Genomic DNA, 24,746 nt, shown 5'->3' with positions numbered 1-24,746 from the left:
CTTGGTTTGAGGGGACACGCTTATAATTAACACAAACTGACGAAGTTGCCTTTAAATTGTTAACCATTAATCCATTATGGTAGCTGATTCACTAACTAAATTCAAGAGTAAATAAAGAATTCGATGTTTTAACTACCTCGTTTATCCAAATTTGACTTGGTTAGCACTTGCATAAAGTTAAATTATACTTTCATGGACTTCATTCTCACTAGTCCATAATGATAATGAGCAACTTAGATAAGTATATGTTTCCCATTCATCCAATAAATTAGGAGTCCGAGTCCCCACAAATTAAATGAAAAATCATTATGGGTACTCAAATAGAACAAATAAGAAGTCATTTTTATATAAATCATTAAGCGAATCTCCAGGAAATTGTCAAAACACATCAGTCGATATCAGTAAAACTATCAACAGTTGGAAAAATGTGAATTACTAGCTGCTCAGATACTAGCAGATATCATATGAAACGGCACCATCCTATATACATGAAAAGCATCCTTAACCGGGTGATTGCCGCCCACGTCCAGTGCGGCCACCTCTTACACTACGGCCACGGATTGTTCGGCCACGACCTCTGGCTGGTGAAGAAGTAACCCCTCCCATGCCAGCCTGTCTCATTTGTGCTCGCTGTTTTGCTCTCTCCTGTAGATTAATGGTTGTTGAACCACTGTTCAAAGGCGACACGGGTGTTCCACCTGTGTCCTGTGGGGGAGTCGATCCAGCTTGATCGGAAGATCCAGCATCAACAGTAGAAACAGTAGTGCTAGTTGAAGCTTCCTCAGATGGAGGATTGGACGAACCAGGTGCCCTGTTGGTTTCTGCGGAAGAATCTGCACCATGGTTAAGCTTATCAGAACTGTCAGTTTCAGCTATGGTCTCATTTAAGTCACCTATCTTCTCTTCCTCAAGTGTCTGGGATGGATTAATCTCCTCATCTTCCATGCCCAATGGTTCAATACTAGGTGATTTCTCAGGATCAGTTGATTGTTCGCCTTGAAATTCTTCATTTCCTGGCCCTCCTGTCTCATTAATTGCACTGCTATCACCATCATTGTCAGTAAAATCTCTAACCAGCTGCTCCCCCTCTTCTTTCTCACCACCTGACTCTACAACTATGCGCTGAATATCTTGTTCGGTTTGATCTCTCAGTTGATCATCAGATATTATACTGTCAGTTGGTTTCTCCAAGTCTTCATCTGTGGCATCGACTGTTTCACTGAACTCTTCATCTGCTAATGGCTCATCAGTTTGATCTCCTCCAGTGTCAAGCTCATCCTTCTCAACAACTTCCTCACTTTGCTGAAGGTTTCCCATATCATCTGATGATTCTACAGAGATAACAGCTTCAGGAAGCTTTGTAGGAGCAGCAACTAGTTCATCACTTGCCACCTGTAGGCTATCTGGAGCTTTTGGCTTTTTAGGTAAAGGTGCTGGGACATCAGAGGCAGTTTCTTCTGAAGTGAGCATCTCCTCTTGCATGCGTTTACGTGCAGATGCTGTTGTGGGAGCAGTTTCAGTTCCTTGACTTTCTGTACTATGGGATGGTAATCCAGTATTAGATTCGTCTCCTTCTGTCATCTCCACATCCCCTTGAGGATCTTTGGGCTTTGTAATATTAGGACGCACCAGCTTCCTTCCCATTTTCAGGGTTGCCTTTGTCAAAGCAGGTCTTCTCTCTTTCACGTCAGCTCTAGCTGCAGGAACACTGGCAGCCGGAGGTTCAGGGGTTTGGAGTGATGGTACAGCTTGACCAGGGGGAACTGCACCAGATGTTGCATTATCAAGAGGTGGAGCATCGGTCGTGGTAGAATCAGGACCAGTACAAGCAGACTGTGCTAATTGTTCAAAATTATCTACAGCCTGGAAATAGGCGGAAGCAAAATCATCCAATATATTACTAGAGAAATGTTGGACCCCGGACGCATTCTCTGATTGACTGCTTCCGGGGTTCTTTATTTTTTCCACTTCATCTTGAAGAGCTTTCAAAGCTAATTTATGCTTTGTAAGATCATCTAAGAGTTTCGTCTTTTCTTGATTGACATTCCCACGAGAGTCAGATATTATTTTCCGGATGTTTTGAAATTTTTCTTTTTCTTTAAGATGATCTTTTTCTTTAAGATGGTCTTCTTTTTCTTTCTTCTGTTCATCTCTTTGCTTCTCCAGTATTCTTTCTAGTGTTTGAATCCTGGTATCTTTCGCCTTTTCCCTCAGCATATTTTCTCCTCCGGAATCAACAGTGGTTCGTTTTACAAGTTTAGCCTCCTCCAGTTGTTTCGACAAGGCCTGTCTAGCTTCCTCTAATTGTTTGGACAAAGACTGGACCTCTTTGCTCATCTCTTCTTTCTCCTTTTCAAGATTATCAACCTTCCTTTTAAAGTGATAATTTATCCGCTTAAATTTATCAGATTCAGATTTCAGAGAAGCTGCAGTTTGTGACACTTCATTAATCTTGTTCTCTCGTTCACTCACTTCAGTTTTGCTTCTAGCTAGGTCTCGCTCTAGAATTGATACTGTTTCCTGCTTTTCTGATAAATGTTTCTTAACCTCCTCCAACTGACTATCCTTTTCCCCTAAACTCATTTGAATCTGCTGGAAAGCTTCCTTCGACTGATTATATTCATTGACATCAATTTCCTTGCACTTCTGTACCAACTCATCTATTCTGTTTTCATGATGTGTTTTTTCTGCCTTGAAGATTTCAATTTCTTTTCTGTACGCTTCCAGCTCTCTGTCTCTGTTTTTAAGAAGCTTCTCCAAATTCTCAATTGCAATCTTAGCATTCTGAAATGTTTCACGAAGTTTCTGGCATTCTTCAAAATTATGCCGGTTTTCCTCTCTGAGTTGCACATTGCTTTCACGCAATAAAGTTAGCTCTCTGACCTGTAATTGAAGAGATTGGAATTCGTCCTGTGTATACAATGATGCCCGTGATTTCTCACGTTCTGTTTGAAGCAATGTCTGTACAGACTCAGCTGACTTCAAAGCGCTCTCTAACTGAGATTGCAAACGATGCTTTTCTTGTTTCAATAATGAGATTTCTGTTTCAGCTATTTCCTTTGACCGTCGGAGATAGCTCAAAACATTTTGCAACCCATCATCATCTCCAACGTTCTTGGAATTGCTTCCAGAAGCTATTCCTTTCTCCTTCTCAGCCAACTTAATGTGCAAGGCTTCAAGTCGACAGTGCAAAATCTTGTTCAGTTCATTTATTTCAGCATACGTCTTATCCGCTTCATTCCTGTATACTTCAATAGCTAACCTTTCCGTCTCCCACTTAGACTTCAGCTCCGCCTGCAAAGACACAATAATTAGAATCTCACAGACTGCATAAACCTCTTGCAAGAAGAAACAGCAGAACAATACTAGGATGGAATGCAGTCGAAGTAGCATAAACGACTTGCAGTGGACCCAAAAGTCAATAGCACATTGAGCCTATATACAATTTGCGATATTTGCTTAGTGTAAAGTTCAATGTAATAATTTATAGGTTCAGTGAAAGCGTTCTCACATATCTCAAACTATTCGAACCACTCCTTATACATATACACATACGATACCTAACTATGCCACAAGGAAAATACGAATTTTTTGTACTTCTCAACTTCATTTGTACAATCAACTACTATTATGCTTCCAAATTATTAACACCTATCAAAAGAATAAAAGGGAAAATCACATATGCAGTAGAAAGGGGTAATACATTTTCTGTTTTGAGCACATCCACCACTTTACGGAGCTCAAATGCCCCTTTTTGTGCAGAATCCAAGGCTTGTGAAGTTTTCGTCAGCTCTTGAATGGTTTCTGACTGTAGAATAACCTGGAAGAACAAACATAAAAAAGTATGGTGATATCTACCTTTTCAGAAAAACAGCTACTGGAAACAAAATATTGTAGATACATAAACAATAAAAATAAACCCGAAGCTCTTACATTGTTGTGGAACAATTTGTTTTATATAAGATAATTTTTATTACAAAATCAAAAAGAAGCATGAAACATATACGATGGCTAAACCTCAAATGGTGGAAATGGTTACAAATCAAAAATGTCATTGCAAGTACTCCCCCCATCCCGACTTAAACGATTACATTTCATTTCGGCACGGGAATTAAAAAGTGATCTTTAGTTAGTTATATGGGATGATAATAGAGTAGGAGAGAAAATAAAATAGAAGAGAAAAGAGAGAATAAAGAGAAACAATTAAGTATGAGAGAGACTAAGAGTTAATTTTTGCCAAATAAAAATAAAAAGAAATGTGTCACTAAGTTGAATACACATCACTTATCTTGGGACAAAGGGAGTTCGATGATATAATTCAGACATATTACACCTTTAATACACATTGTAACATAACAAACCTTATGATGACCATATAAAATATTAACACTAACAGAGAGCAAAGTGGCACAGAAGGAACCTGTCTCTCATAGTTGTCTTGAGCAGTTCGCCATTTCTTATGTTCTGACTCCAACTCTTCTTTCAATGCAGTGATTTGGGATTCCATTACCACAATCTGTGACCTGTCAAAGTACAGGAAAATTAAACTTGTTATTTAAGATAATTTGGCATGTAAGAAAATAGTAGTATATGATATTTACTCTTATCTTTTTTTACTAATTTTCTTTTGACCTAACCGCTAGTTTGCATATTCCTATTGTTTAATGATAATTGATAACTAAATTATTACATCATGCTTATGACTCTGGCCTTACATCTCAGTAGCAAAGAGTTCATTTTTTAAAGATAAGATACAACTTTTTTTAGAAAGACAAAAGTTAGAACTTATGAAGGGGTGACAAATTTTCCCATCTCAAACAGATAACACATAAAAGACAGTAAATCCCTGTCATTTAAGACACACCAAGCAATTATAATCTTCAATACACCTGCTCGCTCTACAGAAGCTTCTTATCCACAGAGCCCAACTATAAATCAGTAGCAACGATTTCAATGCTCTTTTGCCCAATTTTCTGTCACAGTGGGAGTTAAGAGTAATTTTGATTTGAAGCATCTTTATTCAGAAACACCAACAATATATCAGTATAAAACGTTGCAATTTTGGTTTTGCCTAATTCTGTCATGCTGAGACAATTCAGTAAATTTTAAAGTTATTTGAGCCCCACCAAGCAATTCAACACTTGACTACTCTAAAGCTCTTCATTATCAGCATAGACTAACTATACAACAGTAGCAAAGTTTGCAACGTTGCTTTGCCAAATTCTGTCATGAATTCATGATGGAATGGTATTACCATCACGCTATTAAAGCTACAAAAGAAAATTTGCAATTTAATCCAACATAATACACCAACTAGGTTTTGTTTTCCTAGTTTATTTGCATCATCTCATTTAATCAATTACTCTCTGCAAATTTCCCACATTACTGGAATCACTGGCCAGGTCCAACTGGACAGCTTAGTACATAAACTTTGCCTACTTTCCAGTATCACACACAAATTAATATACCTTGACATCAGCTTGTATGTTCTCAGACATTCAAAGAATACTGTAAATTACCCACCAACAGGGTGTCACATAGGGCATACGAAAGCTTACATTTTAACAGAATAGTCATCCTTCATACTGGCAATCTCGAACAAAGCACCAGCAAGAGCCTCTTCTTTCCCAGAATTTGCAGAAATAGCCTCTTCAGTTTTCAGTTTACATTCACTCTCAAGTTCACTAACATGCTCCCTGAGCAAATGAACCTCATTCTCTAGAGATCTCTTTAATTCATCAGCCTATAACACGAACACATAAATTGCATAGGAAAATGATGTCAACAAAGCACACAATTAAGGGAGAGTAAATGCAGCAATACCTCTTTCCTAAAATTCTCATGGGCCACCTCCAATTGTTTGAGGGCTTCTTCATTGACTTGAGCAATACTCTTGTACTGGTGGACAAATGAAACTAAGTACTTCTAACTAGGCAGAATGTAACCACCCAAACAGGACAAGAACATACCTGAAGCATGTGATTTTTGCTTGCCTCAGCTTCCTCCCTTAATTTCTGAATTTCATCCCGGAATTTCTCCAACATCTAAAACATGACCGTGAACAATACAGTTTTCAGTGTGTAAGAAAGATGTGTTCGTTACAGTCAAGTAAAGAAATCTAACAAACATTTACAACAATTAATTTTAGAGATTATTTTTAGCGTGGCTTATGATTATAGTATTTCTAATTTAATTAGATAACAATATTACAAGTTCAGTTCGAAGAGAAAGAATACAGGAGCTGAGATTTTGATTAATCAAGTGTAGGAGACTTTAGTCCACACAGATTCCTGGATGATCAATTATAGGTCAATCCTTCCATACAAACATGTTGGCAGAATCTTCTCAAAGAAAGATTCTTGAAGTGTTGCAAGCCCACGAGACGGTTATCAGAAACATAAAAATATACCAAAAACTGAAAGCAGTGATGTTACAAGGCTACAAGCTTACAGCATGGTACTACAGCTACAGTGCCTGACCGTAAATATTCCTAGACCAATGATGAAGCAGTTAAAACAGATGAGCTAAATCTCTGAATTCCTTCATTGTTATTCACGAAGTATTCAGTTTATTCGAGTACTCTTGTTTAAACAATCAGTGTTAGTTCTCCTTTTACAAAATTTTCCTTCCGGTTCCCTTTTATTCAGTCAAATTCATATTGGAACTTCAAAATTTTGTTACTTTTGTTGGTTCTTCTTTTACTCTAAGACTATCCATCCTTGACCCAGATTGCCCATACAAACTAAAAACGGAATAGGTGCAAACAGTAACTCCATGAAAGACTAGAAATAGTACCATGATTATCCAATATAAAAACTTTCAAACATATGGCATTTACACAGACAATCAATTTCAGCTAATGTATTCTCCAATTGATTAGGATATCTAAAAGTTAGTGTAAAACCATGATTTCAGAACCCAATTCCATAACCACTAGCATGAGGATTGACCAAGGAAAATCAATGTGTTTTTTGTCGTACTTATATGACTTTCCAAAGCCATATATAATTGCATGTTTTAGCATTTGCAGAGTGTAAAAGATGACGGCAATGATCACTGAAAGATGGGACACATGTTACAAAGTCAAAAACATTTATCTGCACCAAATTGTATAGGGTATTGTTGGCAATTGAAACATAAAATGAAAGTAACAATATCCTATATCGGTATACACGAAGAGCTTAATCCACTATATAAGTCTCATGGCCCCCTCCTCCTATCACCAATTGGTTTTAGGATGGAAAACATGGATTTCTACTCACCCCTTAAAAGGCCTTGTAAGGGGGAGGGTTATCCACACTTATATAGATTAGATGGGATCTTCACCACGTCGATGTGGGACAGGATTTAGAGAATTTAACACGCCCCCCCTCACGTGTGGGCCGGAAAGGACATCGGTCTTCCATCACGTGGGTAGGCAAGAGAAGAGATAAAGAGATAAATCCATCATCGGCTTGGGCCCGCTCTGATACCACATTAGAAATGGGCCACTCACCCCTTAAAAGGCCTTGTAAGGGGGAGGGTTATCCACACTTATATAGATTAGATGGGATCTTCACCAAGTCGATATGGGACAGAATTTAGAGAATTTAACAGGTATTATTCAAGTCAGCACACGAAAGACAAGATAAGAACAAATATCAGAAACCTGAATGTTGCAAGTACCTTTTCAGTAGAAGAAGAAGATAGTTGACTATCAACACCATCGGAATCCTGCAGTGTATAGAAAACTATGAAAAACAATATGGGAGAAACATATAGTGTCTTGAGATTAAAAAACCTCTATGACTCATCAACCATTTGATAATATTCATGTCGAAAAACTGAAGATGTGTCTTGAAAAGTGACAACATAGAGAGATTTCTGAAATTTTTTAACAGCTGTTTAATAATTAATTCAGAATTCACAGAATTTAATGGTATTTGAAATTTTCTGTAACTAATATTACCACAAAAAAAAAATTAACCGAGGAGAATATCTCACTAATCCTTTGAACTAGTTATGAGGGAGGAGAATATCTCACAAGAGTTCATAACATAGGGAAAAAAAACGCTTTCAGAATATAACTAATTACCAATTAGCATGATGAAAGAAATTGCAATTTCATTCATAAATCATAATGGGATTCCTTGTAAATGCCAGACACGTGAGCTGGCTCTTCATGTACATCATTAACTTCACAACATCATTCCAATTTCATTCCATTCTCACCTTATTCCATTCATGCATACCAATCAATCATCTAAATTCCATAGAACTCTTGAACTAGTAGCATAACTAATGAACTTGCATGCAAATGTGAATTATTATGAATGTCGATGCTAATAGCAGTTCATCACTAAAAATCTTTAATACTTTGATGTATATCATGCATGATTGTTTCCATACTATTTTCTGACTTTGTTATGTGGGAATGAGGCAAGACAGATCCAAAATGCCTAGGTCATACCTTTGTCCTTGTAGATTCCACAATCTTCCCCAGATCAGAATAACGAGCCTGGATAGCATATTCGGACCAGTCAATAAGACCATTGACAAAGAAAAGAGAAAAAAAAAGATGACAGCATAAATTCAATATAACAATCACTAAAAAAACTGAAGCACCTCTGCAATTGCTGCTCTAGATTCAGCATTTGCCACGGATCGCACAGCAGTAGCTAATTCTTTATTTAACTCATCAACTTGTTTTCGCGCATCCTTTAAACTACTATCATGCTCAAGAGAAAGGTTCCGAACAAGATCTCGTTGTTCCTGAAGTTCTCTTTTTGCCTCGGCCCATTCTCTCTGCGTAGAAAGTATTTTATAATGTGTAACCAACAAAAGGAGCTTTTTCATGTTGACAAACTTCAGAATTGAATCACAAGACTTGTATGCATGCTGGCAATGTTTGAGAAACCATGTTCCTGTCAACTGTCTCGATATGCAATAAATCACAGTAAAGAAGTACCTCAATTTTGTTTACATAATCTTCTTGTTTTCTCCTCTCAACACCTCTAGCCTCCTAAACAGTGAAGATGTATTAGTCACAACTGCTAACCATAAAGAGTAACAAGATGGCGATTAAATAGCTACCTCCCGCACTTCCTCAGCACTCTGCATGGTGTCCAGAGTAGCCTGAATAAAGATACAAGCACGGTTAAAATATTGTCATATCAAAAGTGCAGATTACATATATTCAATCATTTGAAAACAATGATGTCGAACTTGCTGAGTCCGGATACCCATGTAGGTATCTAAAATGAAGTCCTAGTTATATTGCATATTTTTAAATACAAGAGAAGCTGACCTGAAGCCAATGAACCCTCTCACTCAAACTACAAACTTCATCAGAAGCTCTTTTCTCAGAGTTCTGAAGCATTTCTTTTTCTTGCTTCAAAATTGATACCTAAACGAGCAAACAAAATTTGTAACCAATAAGAATTAGAGTTAACATGACTAAAGAGAGAGCTAAAAGGATACCTCCATTGTAAACTTCCTAGATAGTTCATTGGCAGCATCCAATGAGTCAGCACTTTCGCGGAATTTCCTTTGGTAGTCAACTATTATCTGAGAGAACTCAACATTTCTCGCTCTAATTCCATTATGCTCTTCCCTCTAGTGTAAATCATAAACCAAGCAGATGCATGTCACGCAACAGATAAAAAATTTACCCAACACTTACAAAATAGTCCAAGAAAATAATTTTCCAAAAACTTCCACAACTAAAAGAGTTAAGCCACTCATAAAGTTAAAGCTCCAAAAAAATAAACCTGTTGCTCAAACTCCTTCAGAAACCTGGCAAGTTTTTCTTCTGCAAAAGTTGCTACCATTTGCAATTTATCACGATCAGATCGCAATGATATGATATCATTCCTGAAGCATAAGAATAAATATACAAGCCAATTAGTATATAAAGCTAAGCTTAATGACCGAAATAACTGTTAATATATCCAAGAGTACAATTTAGTTAATGTGTTAAGTTAATACTCCCTCCGTCCCAACTAAGATGACACACTTTCCTTTTTAGTTTGTCTCAACCAAGATGACACATTTCTATCCAATTCATACACCCAACCACTTTTTTTTTCTCTCCAATTAAATATTCAACTCTCTTTCTCTCTCCATTTAATATTTACATCCACTCTTTTCTCTCTAATTAACCACATTAACCAACAACTCCTAAAATCCCGTGCCGGCTAAGAAATGTGTCATCTTAGCCGGGACAGAGGGAGTACTAGAAAGCATAGGAAGTCATCTTACTACCAGAAGCATCATCATGGGAATCATAAGAAAATGTTGTGAAAATCAACTAAAAACTTAATTTCCTCAGCATTCTCAATTCAATAGTGAAGATATTGGAATTACATTAATTTCTAAAGAATTGGTCTGAAATCAAATCCCATTAACTTCAAAGTCCATGTATCTTGTTTACCTATATGAATAACCAAGTTCATCAACTTCACAAAAAAGAAGTAACCTTCGTTCGCCTGTCCTCTCTGAGACAGATCGTCTTCATCAAGTTCCTAATAATACTATCAATTTGCTTCTGCTCTATCTAGTAAGGTATAGCAAAAATCTAGGAATTCCAATCAACAGTAGTGGGACATAGTCTTGGACAAGGTTTACTTCATTGCTAAAGTCTTATCTGAAATATCTATTAGAAAATAGAACTAATGAACTATACTCAAATATAACTGCATTGCCCCTGGTGGCATATTATGAATTACAGTTCTGCAGTTAAGAACTTTACAGTGTAAGTAGATGTTGATGAAATAACATATTGGTGTAACAAATTTTCTCAAACATTTAGCTTCATAGGTAGCACCAATCATATCAAAACAGGTATACATAATGAAGGTACAAAGTTCATACATAATGCTGCATTAAATTCCACACGTAACACCCAATTGGGGTCGGAATTCAGAAATCATACATCTTAGTAAATGAAGGAGCCATAATTTCTTAACAACCTAAAATACTGTAATACCACTCTAGGCATTAAGCCATTAACATTTTGTAAGTCGTCTCCATATTTGAAATTCCATTAACCAGTCAGAGAGAACATGCAAGACCCAAAGTAACAGTATATAGCTAATATACCAAGATCTGTTGATTGATAATCCAACCTGATGCTCTTCAGACATCAGAAAATGTCTTACTTGCCCAGGGTGACCTATAAATTTACTTACATTGTGCAAGACTGTAAGATCAATCATGCTTTACCTAAAGTTTACTTCACCACTATGGAGGTTGATAGTCATAGAGCCAAGAAACTTTCCATTAGCTTTAAAAGAAAAAAAGGGAAAAGGTGCAAAACTCATCTTACAGCCACAAAGTTACTGAAAAGAGTATCATAAACAAAACCAAAATTATGAGCAAGACAACATAAGTAAGAAGTAAGAAGTAAGAAGATAAAACACAAGCATATCATATGCTTACTTGGACTTTGCCAAATCTTCTTCCAGACTTCTCAGACGCTCTAACGTATGTTCATGCTTTCTTGATGTCTCCTATCAATTATCACATTATACAAATAAGGCTGAGGAATTCGAGAGAGAAGAACAAATGTATGTAATAATTATCCTAAGGAGATTTTCATGGAACCATACATGGATACTTTCTTTTATAGGTATAATCTCCCTGCTCCCTCGCTCTGCAAGATGAATATTGCTAATAAATCACCAATTCTTTAGACAGAAAATGTTGCCTTTGGAAACAATGGAAAAGGGAAAGCTTTTAAGAGACTGTTGTAGAAAACCCCAGAAAATGGACAAAAGCTCCAATAAAAAAGATAATGTATGATGCAGTGTTCATTAGTTAGAAAGAAGAGCCTAACAAAAAGGAAAAAGGTTATATATGCAATGTTGGGATATACAAATGCTGCAGATTTCATTTGAAACCCAGGTAAAGCTATTGTATAAGAAGCAACATAGAAGTTAGTTTGTCCAAATCCAATATTAGAAACATATATTCATAAAAAAGTATCCAACGCTTGTTCAAAACTTCTAGCTACATTGACTTCTAGTTTATTTTAAGAAGTCCTGGTAATAGACGATTCTAGTCCAAAAATTCATATGATGATAGCCCTCCTTCACTTTTCACTTTCTTTGTTGTCAGTATCTTCATGATTTTGTAATATCTGATAGTTTTAGTAAAAACACTTCCCAAATGTCCAATAACGTAACAAAATCCAAGACAGTCTAGTTATGAAAATTCAAGAAACCCTTGTAATAGACAAAGACACTTCTAGTCCATACATTCATATCCCTCCTTTCATTTGCCTTCTTTCTAGTCAGTATCTTCCCGGTTTCACGATAGTAAGCAACTTGTTAACATAGACAACTACACAGCATTTTCGGAATGCCGAATACGATAACAGAATCCAAGACACACTTAGCATTAATGGAAATTTACTAAAATTTGCAGGAAGTTAGTGGATGAATAAAGGACATGAGATTGAATACAGCAAAGAACATATAACAGAAAGAAGAACCTGGAACTGTTTCAAGCAGATGAATAGGATAAGCACGGAGTTTTTGCTCCTCTTCATACAGCTTCTTGTACATGGCCACCTATTTTCATATCAAAATAACTTGTACAATATAACTTCAACTCGCACAAAAAAATAGTACTACCTCCATCCACAAAAAATAAACAAAGTTGTAAGTGGCACAATTTTTAATGTGCAAAGAGAGAGAGAGAGAAACTGTGGTCAGCGTAGTACTCCCTCTGTCCCACTGAAGATGACCCGCTTTTACTTTTAATTTGTCCCACCCAAGATGACCCATTACTAAAAATGGAAACCCCTTTATCTCTACTTTATTCCATCTCTCTTATTTTGCTCTCTCCACCTAACACACAAAATAAAACTACATAAAATCTTGTGCCGCCCAAGGAAGGGATCATCTTCCTTGGGACGGAGGGAGTATTAGTGGATTGTTGGGTCCACATTATTAGTAGTGTTAGTAGTGTTTAAAACTTTCTATTTTTAGAATTAGTCTAATTTTGGTGGACGGCCCAAAATGGTAAGACTAGTCTATTTTTTTGTGGACGGAGGTAGTATGAGATTCACAACCTAGCATTTTAAAATTCTTACAGAGGTATGAAGTGACTCAATCATGCTCTCCTGTTCCTCTGCCCTTAACAATACCACATTAACTTTAGACGCAGTCTCTTCCATATGCATCTGAAGCTCCTTCCCATATTTTTCCTGCAAGTGTATCAAGATCCAAAGTTTAATATCCCAAAATAAACATGATATAGAAAATATAATACATCAGATAGGCTGCATATTGCCTTCAACTCTGCTCCATTATCTGCAATCTGATCAGATAAGTTGTGAACAAGACTGCGCAGCTGGACATTCTGTTCAACTAATCCATTGATGTCTTTGAAGGTTAACTGCAAAAGTAAAAAAGTTCAATGGCCATAAACTCCTCACTCAAATATGCAAGAAAAATGGACAACCATATACCAGGTGGTCTAATATGATGTTCTCAGCTCTAGATTCAGAACCCGCTGGCACAGAAAAATCACTAATGAGCTCATCATCTTGATAAGGGGTAACTGATCCACAACGCAACTGAACATCCCGACACTCTTTTAACAGTACAGCCACCTAAGACATCAGAACAAACAGGTAATGAATATAAGGGCTTTCAACTTCAACCATACATTACCTACTAAAGAAAGATACATTATCTGTGTACAAAGTTAAAAATTCAAAATATCTATTTTCAAAGTCTCATCGTATCAAAGTATTACCTATAATAAACCAATAAAATATTATTGTATCTGGAAAATGAAATCTTTCAGAACCAAACCTGTTGCTGGAGCTCAACGATCTCCTTCTGAGCAATCGCGTAGTCACGCTCCTGCCTCTTTAACTTAGCCTGAAATAGTAATTCGAACAGCAATAACGTAAAGAACAGTATCCAACAGAGCCAATGTGCTCAGCTAAAAACGTTTCGAAACAGACCAAAGGACAAACCTTGAGATCCTGAATGGTAATCTCCAGAGTAGAATGTCCAGATAGTGTCTGCTGCAGTTTCTGATCTAAAGCAGAGTAGGCCTCGACAAGTCTTTCATGTTCATCTACAAAAATAGCTTATTGCTTATGACTTTGACAAAGCGTATAAAATTTGAGGATGGACTAAAACTTAGAAAAAATGTGAAGCACTCCTTGATTGCATTAAAAGATTATATAGGCATTTCGATACATAAATATTATATTCAAGACGGTAAGAGAATACAAGAATAGAAGGTTAACACACAGGAAAGAAGGGAAGGACAGATTGACAGGCCAGAGTATATATAAGAATCAACTGGTGCTTATTAATTTATTAATGTGTCCATAACAAAGCATTTGATAAAAAACCAAAACTGCTTCATACAAGCATCGTATACCTCTTTCATCCATAATTATTCCAGCTTTTTCTTCTATTTCATAAAGTACCTAACAAACGAAATCAGAAGGTAAGGAAAGAGTAGTAATTCAAAAAATAAAATAGTATTAAAATTACTTCCAACAGCTGCAATAAAGCATTTATATTTCACTGAGATGACGGTTCAAAGAAATCATACACGCTCCAATATAGCTTGGGATTGCTTTCTCCCCAACTGTTCATGCCGTAGAGCGTCAACAGCCTCTTGATATTTGGCATATATTTTCCCCAGCTTCGGAAGGTACAGGAAGAACAATGTAAGGAAGGATCAAAAGAGTCAATCAATGAGCTAAAGTTAGCCCCACGAACTTTCTTTGTACAAAGTACTAAAGTGAATATTATACTGCTCTCTAAGATATACATAAACAAGAACCATAAAGACATAGTACTCACACTCCATCCATCCCTAAGAAGTGAAGCTGCCAATGCAGTTCCAGAAACTCCGGCAGGAATGCTAGGAATAATTGCTCGATCATCCAAAACCATTTCATCAGTATCAACTGAATTTGTCAATCTAAAAGAAAGAACATACAAACAGTCACTATCATTTTGGATTTAGTGCATGTTAGGTTCAGAGAAACGCAACCACACAAATTTGATTGCATGGTCAAAAACAGCTTTTCATCGATGATGTTATATGCAACCATTGTTATTATGGTCAAATAGACAAAGCGAATGGGTATAAGCTACATTATTTTTTCCTAAAGCAAGTAGCCAAATAGCAATACCAAATAGCAATAATAAGCAGGCATACTAAATTGCATTATCAAGTACTACCTAATAAATTCATACAGCAATGACCCTTCAGTTTAGATTGGTGAAGGAAATGACAGGCTGAAAATTCTAAAAGAAACAAAATAACCAAAAAATTGAGTATATACTCAGAATTATTGAAGGCTTGGATTGCAAAATCACACTCCATCCAGGGTCCGATTAAATTGAGGCAATCCTAGAATTATACATAATAATTTGTGTATCTCAAATGACTAAACTAATTTCGAGGAAACACATAATAAAAGTAAGCCAATCTGCAGAACGCAACTTCCAAATTAACTGCAACTATACTAGAAAGGTAAAACATAACAGAGTTATGAGCTATGTATATGAGCATAGATTTGTCCACCAAGCATATGTAGAACAATATCGCATAAATAAATCATATACCATAATGTAGTGGCATATTTCCCTCTTATACAGCGACTTTGACCAACTTAACTATGTACTAAATATTGGAATGAGGGTCAAGAGACTACAAAGGTGCCTGGTTGACCCGTTTGGAGACAAGGGAGTGGAAACGGAATAAAAAATGGTGGTTGATACAAGGAATTGGTTGATGATCAGTGATTTTTCATATCTCATTCATTTGAAATTAACCATACGTCCATACCACCCCCTATGTTAGGACTTAGGACTTAGGAGGCATTCCATCAATTTTATTGCCATTATATTTCCCATTTCCATTCCACCAATTTCATTAAGCACCAATTAAGAAGAAAATACTCCCTCCGTCCCCAAAGAACATGCACTTTGGGTTCGGCACGGGTTTTAATGCAAAATTGGTAAAGTATGAGAGAGGTAGAGAGAAAAAGTAATTAAAGTATTGTTAGTGGAAAAAGGGTCCCACCTCAGTAGAGAGAAAAAGAGTTTCCAAAATTAGAAAGTGCATATTCTTGTGGGATTGACTAAAAAGGAAAGAGTGCATTTTTTTGTGGGACGGAGGGGAGTACTATATATTGAGGATTCCGAATAAAGAAAGAGCCAAGAGCTGATCAACATATAACTAAGTCAAGAAACCTCCAAGCATCTGCTGTCTCACCATGAAAATTGGGGAACAAAACTAAAATAAGGGAAAGCACAAATATCAGCTTGTCAAATATGCACTTAAGTGCATTTAAAGGTCCAAAGCAACTCACAAGCCAGTTGTAAAACTACTCAGAGGAAGGTGTTGCAGCTCATTTCCTCTTTTTAACTTCTCCAATTCTGTTTGGCAACTTTCTAGCTGATATTTCAAATCAGTAGATTCCTACTCCAGCAAAAAGACAATGAATGCTTGTTAAATATGGCACAACCAGGAAAATTGAACAGGAAAACTAATGAAGAACTTGCTGACATACGTACCTTTTCCACTTCCTTCCTTGCAGACAATTCTTTGTCAAGCTTATCTTTATATTCAGTTTCAACTTGATTTAAGTGAGTCTGCATAGAAAAAGAAACATAAATTATAGCATCAATATGCATAAAATATTTAATGAAGCAAACTGGTTTAGAACATAATAGCTATAAGCAAAGCTCACTTCAAGAGCCTTGATGACTCCCTCAAGTTCTCCTGCCTTCTTGGACCATTCCTCCGAACTTTCTTTATACAAGTCAACAAGTTTGGTTACCTACAAAGATAATGGCCTTTAGACTGCATGGGTACAGCAAACTGATATGCATATGCATAGATGACTCTTTTCACTCACATCAATGTAAATTAAAACATAAGAAATACAGAATATTTAACACATTCGAGATCAAAATGTAATGACGATCTTTCCAGCCTAAACCTCTTCAGACTCTGGTAAAAATGATACATGCATCCATAACCAAGTTTTCTTCAATTTAGAAATTGAGCCAATCAGATAACTATCAAAAAGGGATAACACAAATCCTAGACTGACTGAGTGTCACAGTGTGCAAACATTTTTACTCAATGCATTGCTAATCTTTATATTACAAACAAATATCATAAACTGGGGTGACTAAAAGTATTTTCACCCAAATATAATCAATTTAGAAGAGATGAATGAAATTCATGCAGCAGGAAAGATAGGTGTCTGATTCAATCATTCAGATGAAATCATAAGCATGACTACAATGTGAAACTCACTGTTGAAATTTCAGCCAAGGAACGTTGCTCTGCGCCTGCAGCAGCATCTTTAGTTGACAACAACTCCTATACAAACAAGACAGATATTAATTTAACATTGATGTGACTGATAGAATTTGTAGATTAGATATGGAACAGGAAGTCGGGAACACACTCTTTCTACCGATGCCAGTTTCTCCTCCAACTCCCTCACTCTGTCTTTGTGAAATTTCAAAGAATTGGCACTCTCCTTCAATTTTAGCTCAAGCTGGAATAATAATAACAACTAAGGTAATGAAGCATATTCCAGAAAAATAAAATCACTATGCATGCTAAAACTATTGAATCATTCTTCCCTTTCTCAAGAGGTACAAGAGAAACTAAATCTTACATCTGCAAGTTTACCAGAAACATCAGCTTCACATTCTCCATATTCTTTCCGAACCTGGATCAGATTATTAACCTTAGTCGTCAGCTCCTCATTAAGCCATGAATTATGCCTCTCAAGAAGCTCCTTCTCCTGGCAGATCCAAATCAGATGATATTATTAGTACGACTACCAGTCTACCATACACCAAACTGAAGTCCACTAGGAAAGAAATATCAAGAGGCAATCTTTACAGGTCTAAGTATAGCAAGCATAGTATAGCAAAAAACATGGGAAAAAGAATTTTCAGAAATCAAATCAAAATATTCTCAATATGAGGGTCCACCAAGTACACATACTTTTGTAAAACATGTGCTAAATACATTTGACTTGTCCCACCTGTAAAATACGGTCTGATGTTGCATGAAATCGCCCCAATTCAGATTCTAGGTCTCTTATCCGTGCATCTTTTGATGCAGCATTTTCAGTCAAATCAAGCTTCACACCAAGACACTCAATAAATAAATATGCAAGACTTCTTGTTATTGATGGAGCTTGGAACTTGCTCAGCATTCTAAAGCAAATATTATCAAAAACATTCTTGTCGAAAATAAAATGAGAAATAGGTTACGGAGACTATAGGTCACAATTCAATGACCTGCACACATGGAGCAACATAGACTGAATGGCTGATCAATGTAGTCCACTAAAGCCCAATAAAAACATATAGAGGTAAAATCAATGAACTATGACTGCATACAATTTTATCAAGATAACTCTTTATTGTGGCATTTCTCTCGTTGATTTCCAAGTCCCTTTGTTCCACCAACTCCAACAGTTGCCTCTTCGATCGATGAAGCTCTGATGCTTCCCTCATCAGCCTCTCTAGCTCCCCATCTTTTTCAATCTAGTACCAAAACAGAAAGCAAACGCCAGTTAACAATGATCCAACCATCAACCAAACAAAAAAAGTAGAAACGAAGACTCACAGACTGAAGGAGAAATCGCTGCTTCTCGACTTTAAGCTCCGCAATTTCAGCATCGCGCTTTTCAAGCAAAGCATTTATCTCGGAGTTGTGCAGCAGGAGGGAGGAGTACTCCGCGGAAAGGGAGACATATTTCTGTTCGTTGAGAGCGCACGTCTGCTCGAGAGTAATGGAGGCGGCGTCGGCCTCCGCCTTCACCGTCTCTATTTGATTGAATAGTCCACGGATGAAATCGTCCGCCTTCTCCGTCAAAATCGCCGCATCGTGCGAGCACCGCCGGAATTCTTCGTCCGATACGAAAAGCGGCATCTTCGATTCAAACGGAAACCTCTTCAGAAATGTATCTCATTCAGATGGAAATCAACGACGACGGAAAACCCCTAGATTTCAAATTTGATTATGGGGATGTTTGCGTTTTGGCCTTTGGGTGAATGCTAGAAATGGAGGGATGCTGGTAACTATTCGAATTTAGTGAGTTTATACTAAGCCCAACAATATTAAATCAGCTTATGATTTGGGCTCTCAAATCACAATATAATTATAAATTATTATTTTGTACTAGTATATGATTAGGATAATTTTGTCATTTTCATAATTTCTGACAATTAAGAAATTTCCCTATTTTAATCTGATTTTCCTTTACATGATTACCCTATTTGAGTAAGGCATACTAGTAATATTTTTCAAATCCAATTTCAAAAAAGGAATATAGTCTACCTTTTCTTATATTTCCATAAATTAAAATATACTCCATAATTGAACATTGTGATTTGATTCGTAAATTTTATCAGAAACAAATCATATTACATATAAACTTCAAGGGAGGTGATCAATTGCTAACTAATTTTAATATTTGTATAATTTTAAAATATTTTAAAATTTCTCTATTTCTTATGATAATATGGAGTACTACAGAATATGAAGTAGGAGTACTAATTAATTGTATTTAGTCTAACTTTTTTCACACAAAATTTCTCATAATTGTATTTAGTCTAACTTATTAGTGTATTAGGAATGGCAATTTTCATACTACCTTATCAAATTTATTCACTAGGCATACAATTATACTCACAAAGGATATGTCATTTTTTAATTAATACACAAATATATAATAGTATAAATTTTCAAATGATAGTAATTTGTTATATAATTTGTATTATTAATATCAGTTTTGTATAAGCTTAGCAATTTCAGCATTGATCATACATTTGAGGAATGTGTTATGAACGTCGATCCCACTTTGAGTGGTCATTATTATACATCACTACTAATCATATAGCACATTGAAGATTACAATTACAAAATTAATCCTCAAATAATTTTATAACAATTTAGTAGAGTATTATATAATTCAGACTTTGAATATCAATATATACACTAATTATACAATTGAATGTTGTATCACATGCATTGGATGCCACAACCTATGTCCTTTATACATCAAGTGGCCCAATCCATCCAGCACAAACAAGAAGGCCATTCCCGTTTGAGAAGTAGTCGAGCAGAAGTCGTCCCATGAGACCAATAGTTGGCATGATATGCTTGGATGGTCTGAAAATCCCTGTTCCTATTATAGGATAGTTTTAAAAAAGTATATTTGGTCACACAAAAATACTCTAAACTAGAACGCAATTAGACAGATAATGGATAGGATAGTTGAAATCCTAACTATACCTTAAATGGATCAAAAAATAGTACTCCTACTCCACTTTTTATATTGATCTTGATGACGGCTCGCAACTTTGTCAATCCACCAGTTGGATTCGAACCTTGAAAGCAAAAACCTAATTCCAAGCATGCCTTAGCCAAAAGCAAAATCCTCAATATGATAGAAATTGCGAAGGGGGCAATCCCAAAAACACGTTATCACTGAAACTAATATTACTCTCACCTAGAGACCAACGGATGAAGACATGTTGGGTGGGGGGTGGGAATTTGAAATATTTTATCGGTTTTGAACCTGTCGAAAGCAGATGTATCGTGATAGGAGATTGAGGAAGATATGGTCATGTAATGCCATAGAAAGAATTAAGTGACAAAACAAAAGATATGTATGATTGCGGCGGTTAAAAGTATCGTCAATAGTGAAAGAAATTTTAGTGACACTATTACCTAAGCATATAGTTTGTGAATAATAAGTTAGTGACACTAAATATACAGTTTCGTGAATAATAAGAATTTTTTCTCAAAAAAAATAGATTTCACAAAAAGAAAATATTAGTATAAAATATATTCAAAAATTATAAATAGAGTTAAATATTGAGCATTATGCTATAATAAACAACACATTCTTTGGACCTCACTTTACCATTGCTGGGGATTGGTGCCCCTTGCACGGCGGAAGTAATGCATTCACAGATAAATCATACATGTGAATCTATTTGACAGATTATGAGATCAATTTATCACATGTTAAACAATCAATTGCATGCTTTATCACATGTAATTCACAAATAAGGAATCAAAACCCTAATTCATGAATTCCTATGGATTAGGGTTACCGAACAGATTCTCCGAAAAATCGACAATTGCTTGCGCTTTCTCCATATGATGTTCTTCGTACTCAACCACGAATCTTCTAATTTGTATCCCGAATAATCTGACCTTTGGGTGGGCAAAGCTTGTCAGAATCAAAAGGACTTGACTAGAAAGAAGACTGAACTTCAGTTCCATGAAACTGAAAATTTCGTCCACTCCCTGGAAGAGGGGGGCACGAATTTTTAATTATTAACATTTATTAATTAGTCTTCTATTTAGTCTCCTTTTAATAGAGTTATGTTGGGTCAGATTAGGATCCATGAAGGTTGGACCTGGGTCAAACCTGTTGGTCTTTTACTAATTAAATTGAGCCTCAATTTAATACAAGCCCAAACAGAATATTATTATCATCCATTATGGGTCTTATTCTAATGCTTATAGCACCCTAATCCAAAATCAAGACTCCCTTGGATTTTAAAATGAGTGGATGAGATTAAAGCTCACAAATCTCAATAAATGTGAAATTCTATTTCTCTTCTACAAAGGACCGACTGCGTCACCTTCTGTGAACATCGTTCACGACTAGTTTACTATGTAGAAGAATCAGACTTATTTGTTTCTTGTACATTTAAATGTTTGATAAACATCTTATAAATGTACAAACAAACATCAATGCGATAAAATTACTTCTTCTCGCCTTGGGTTAAAAGTGGATTATAGAATATATTGAATACAAGCAATTCTATCCGTGCAACATGCTCGAAATATGCTTTCCAATATACCAATCCTAACAACCATGCCCAATTTGTTGACCCCTAACGTTGATAGACTTGATATTTTTATTAGTTCAATTTGGCTTCCCAAGCTACCATGTAGCTTCACCAAAATTTGAATCCGAAAGCAGTCATCATCTCACAGGCAACGTGTGCCAGTGCCTAGGCCCCTCTCATCAATGGGAAGGCAAATATTGTGCAATGATGGATCCAAAAATTAATTATCATGTGATCGGACTTTACATCAACATTATCGAAAATCCATAATTATTTACTAAATTAATAAATTGGAAATGTGTGAATTACATTTATATTTCTCTATTTAAAAAATTACGAAACTACATGGAGTAGTATTTTATTAGATCTGTAGGGTCACATTAAAGATACTACGTAAATTGATGTAAAAAAAATAAGTCTAGAAAATTCTGAAAACCAAACTATTTATTTTACCATGAAATTGTATATTGTGTTTTACGACTACAATATAATAATATTAAATTTATAAATTAAATGCAGCAGTTATGAATCTACAAGGACCAACCAACAACCTTAGCTCCCTCGTTGAATATGAAAGCCAGCTCTTATAAAAAAGAAAACTTGCACCAAATTCATCATTCAATTATGCTACTCCAATTTCTCAATTTCGGCGGCGGCGGCGGCCTCCGCTTCCCCAACCTCCCAAACCCCAAAAATGCCCCCTCCGCCAAAACAACTCCCATCTCCTCCTCCCCATCTTCAATCCGCTGCGTCTCTCAACTCACCGGCAACGGCCTCCCCGCCCACGACATCGCCGCTATTTTGCACAACAAAGTTCGTCTCCTTCGCTTATAGCTTGGGTTTTTTGTTTCTTTTTATTTTTTGCAGTTTTTCAAAGGTGCTGCCTTTGTTCTTTCTTTCCAGGTTCTTGTATCAGCAGTTGCCTCTGCAGCAGTTGGGCAGCTCCTCAAACCGTTTGCTTCCACCGTTTTGTACGGCAAGAAATTTGATTTGAAGACTGCTTTATCATCTGGAGGATTCCCTTCTACACATTCTTCTGTAATTCCACTTTCTTTCCTTTTTTTACTTTGGTTTGGTGATTGGTTGAATTTCTATTAGTTTATTGCTAGTTGCTTTGATCTAACTAGGCTTTTATTTTTAATCCAGTCTGTTGTGGCGACGGCAACTTGTCTTGGCATGGAGAGGTAGTTATTGTTTGTAAAGATTCAGTTTTTATCTTCAGTTTTTGTTGAAATTGGTTCTTGATCAAATTTTTAGCATAAATTGATTTTTTTTATTTGATATGCAGAGGCTTTAAGGATGCACTTTTTGGTTTAGCTGTGATTTATGCTGGCCTTATAATGTATGATGCACAGGTTTGTTTCCATAGCTCACTACTTTCTATGTCCATTGATGCAAAAACTGGACCTAACTGAAATGCTGATATTGAAGCTTTGTGAAATCATAACTTTGAAATCTTGAAAATGGTGATGTTTAGTGGCCGTAAAGATAGTATCTTGCAAGTGGAATGGGGATGCTTAATGGGCTTAATGATAGTATCTTGCATGTGAACTGCTGGCTCGCTTTTTCTAAGTAATGGGGAAGAGGTTGGAAAGATGAAAATGGAAGATTATTTTGTTTTAGAGAGGAATGGGCCACTACTGTATTCTTTTGTTGAGTTAGGCAGGTTAGTTGGAAATTTAGTGTGGAGTATGAAATAGATCGGCTCTTTTTATTTTCGGAGTGCTACTGTGAATGTGGTCCTCAATTCTGTATTTTAGTCTTACTTCTTATCTCTGAATGTTGGACCTGGATATGCCTAACTTCCTGTCTATGTCAATTAATTATTCAATCCACCAACGAGATGCTCGTTTAGCAAAGTAGGGATGTCAAGAATGTACATCCATGTGTGGCCCTTTAGGTTGTTGGGTAAACTGTAGTTTAGATCATTGTATTCTCCTTTTGTATGATGGTCTGTGGATTGTGACTGTATATGGAGGCAACTTTTAGATGCAAAAGGGGTGATTGCGTCTAAATATAAGATGTTTTCTCAACTTCTACTTTTGCACAAACTGAATATTATGCCTCAAAATGCAAGACCTCCGAAGTATTGTTGAGGTGCAAGAAGTACCTATATGGCTTCAACGGCCTATGTACTAAGCGTTTTAGCTTGGTGTCTACGCAACTGCAAAACTGATATATTCCCCTCAAATCATCAAGAGAAATTTAGCCAAAAAAAGACTGTGATGCTGATTTTATGCACAAGTCCCTCAGATGTTTGTATTGCTATCATAAGCAGCTTAATTGTTTGTTTTATGAAAACATGCTACTTCAGCATCATGATTTTAACTGCAGGGAGTTAGAAGGGAAGTTGGATCTCATGCTAAACTGCTGAACAAAGTGGTGCCAAGAAGCAGATTCTACACGCCTTCCTCTACAGACGATGCAGATGGTGTAATAAATTCATATTCCAGAGACTCATCTCCAGACTTAGAGATCACTGATCCTGTTCTGTCAGAGGAGTATACCTCGTTGCAGAAAAAGCAAACGAGTTCTCTGTTGCTCGAGCCTGACAAGCGGAGGCGTGTAAGACCCTCGGGTGTAGTACCTGATGGGGAATCGGAAATTGTAGCATCTTTGTTGAAGGAATCGGTCGGCCATACAGAGGTTGAAGTTGCTGCCGGAGCCTTTGTAGGTTTGGTAGTGAGCTTAGTAGTGTGCTCCTACTTATAGTACTTGTTGGTTTAAGTTACACCATTCATGTACCAATAACATACATACATATGTTACATTTATCTCAATAAAATGCTATGCTCTTCTTATTGTATGGAAATTGATATTGTTCGGTTTATTCAGGGAATAAATAAAGAATTTCAGTAAGATTATTTTTATATC

General features: G+C 36.3%; 2 protein-coding genes and 1 long non-coding RNA gene across 4 annotated transcripts; 1 reads left to right on the top strand and 2 right to left on the bottom strand.

Moving 5' to 3' along the window:
* Nucleotides 1-321: 321 nt before the first annotated feature.
* LOC125213535 (nuclear-pore anchor-like) lies at nucleotides 322-19,056 on the bottom strand. Of its 2 annotated transcripts, XM_048114136.1 has the most exons (34): nucleotides 18,628-19,056; nucleotides 18,399-18,545; nucleotides 18,038-18,136; nucleotides 17,663-17,791; nucleotides 17,447-17,539; nucleotides 17,293-17,358; nucleotides 16,718-16,807; nucleotides 16,542-16,619; nucleotides 16,337-16,446; nucleotides 14,817-14,937; nucleotides 14,563-14,655; nucleotides 14,386-14,434; nucleotides 13,970-14,073; nucleotides 13,803-13,871; nucleotides 13,454-13,597; nucleotides 13,276-13,380; nucleotides 13,076-13,189; nucleotides 12,473-12,551; nucleotides 11,589-11,632; nucleotides 11,419-11,489; nucleotides 9,750-9,852; nucleotides 9,460-9,594; nucleotides 9,287-9,385; nucleotides 9,073-9,114; nucleotides 8,948-9,001; nucleotides 8,605-8,784; nucleotides 8,450-8,497; nucleotides 7,666-7,713; nucleotides 5,970-6,044; nucleotides 5,824-5,898; nucleotides 5,559-5,743; nucleotides 4,421-4,523; nucleotides 3,704-3,820; nucleotides 322-3,294 (listed from the first exon to the last, which is right to left on the bottom strand). In XM_048114136.1, exons 1-34 carry the CDS (start codon nucleotides 18,931-18,933, stop codon nucleotides 502-504), a joined length of 6,168 nt encoding a protein of 2,055 aa, XP_047970093.1. In that variant the 5' UTR covers nucleotides 18,934-19,056; the 3' UTR covers nucleotides 322-501. The 2 variants fall into 2 exon arrangements, with proteins under 2 accessions (XP_047970093.1, XP_047970094.1); XM_048114137.1 differs by lacking the exon at nucleotides 18,038-18,136.
* Nucleotides 19,057-20,013: 957 nt separating this feature from the next.
* On the bottom strand, nucleotides 20,014-20,595 carry LOC125211633. The gene is made up of 3 exons (XR_007174547.1): nucleotides 20,516-20,595; nucleotides 20,299-20,424; nucleotides 20,014-20,191 (listed from the first exon to the last, which is right to left on the bottom strand). It is a non-coding gene; the product is annotated as an uncharacterized LOC125211633 (long non-coding RNA).
* A 1,838-nt stretch (nucleotides 20,596-22,433) lies between these two features.
* On the top strand, nucleotides 22,434-24,684 carry LOC125214130. Its single transcript, XM_048115029.1, has 5 exons — nucleotides 22,434-22,685; nucleotides 22,776-22,910; nucleotides 23,019-23,056; nucleotides 23,161-23,227; nucleotides 24,207-24,684. Exons 1-5 carry the CDS (start codon nucleotides 22,443-22,445, stop codon nucleotides 24,582-24,584), a joined length of 861 nt encoding a protein of 286 aa, XP_047970986.1. The 5' UTR covers nucleotides 22,434-22,442; the 3' UTR covers nucleotides 24,585-24,684.
* The last annotated feature ends 62 nt before the right edge of the window (nucleotides 24,685-24,746 follow it).

Source organism: Salvia hispanica, chromosome 3, assembly GCF_023119035.1.
Source record: "Salvia hispanica cultivar TCC Black 2014 chromosome 3, UniMelb_Shisp_WGS_1.0, whole genome shotgun sequence".
NCBI classification, from domain to species: domain Eukaryota; kingdom Viridiplantae; phylum Streptophyta; class Magnoliopsida; order Lamiales; family Lamiaceae; genus Salvia; species Salvia hispanica.
The sequence above is the reverse complement of the archived record's forward strand: the minus strand, read 5'-3'. Positions and strand labels throughout refer to the sequence as shown.

What these genes read in the sequence shown, in the direction of transcription:
- LOC125214130 (XM_048115029.1), top strand. Translation starts at nt 22,443, where the DNA reads ATGAAAGCCAGCTCTTATAAAAAAGAAAACTTGCACCAAATTCATCAT. An exon ending in CCGCTATTTTGCACAACAAA is followed by an intron (nt 22,686 to 22,775) that starts GTTCGTCTCCTT and finishes CTTTCTTTCCAG; the next exon opens with GTTCTTGTATCAGCAGTTGC. An exon ending in TTATAATGTATGATGCACAG is followed by an intron (nt 23,228 to 24,206) that starts GTTTGTTTCCAT and finishes TTTTAACTGCAG; the next exon opens with GGAGTTAGAAGGGAAGTTGG.
- LOC125213535 (XM_048114136.1), bottom strand. Translation starts at nt 18,933, where the DNA reads ATGCCGCTTTTCGTATCGGACGAAGAATTCCGGCGGTGCTCGCACGAT. An exon ending in CATCAGACCGTATTTTACAG is followed by an intron (nt 17,792 to 18,037) that starts GTGGGACAAGTC and finishes TGGATCTGCCAG; the next exon opens with GAGAAGGAGCTTCTTGAGAG. An exon ending in TCGTTGAGCTCCAGCAACAG is followed by an intron (nt 13,598 to 13,802) that starts GTTTGGTTCTGA and finishes CTGATGTCTTAG; the next exon opens with GTGGCTGTACTGTTAAAAGA.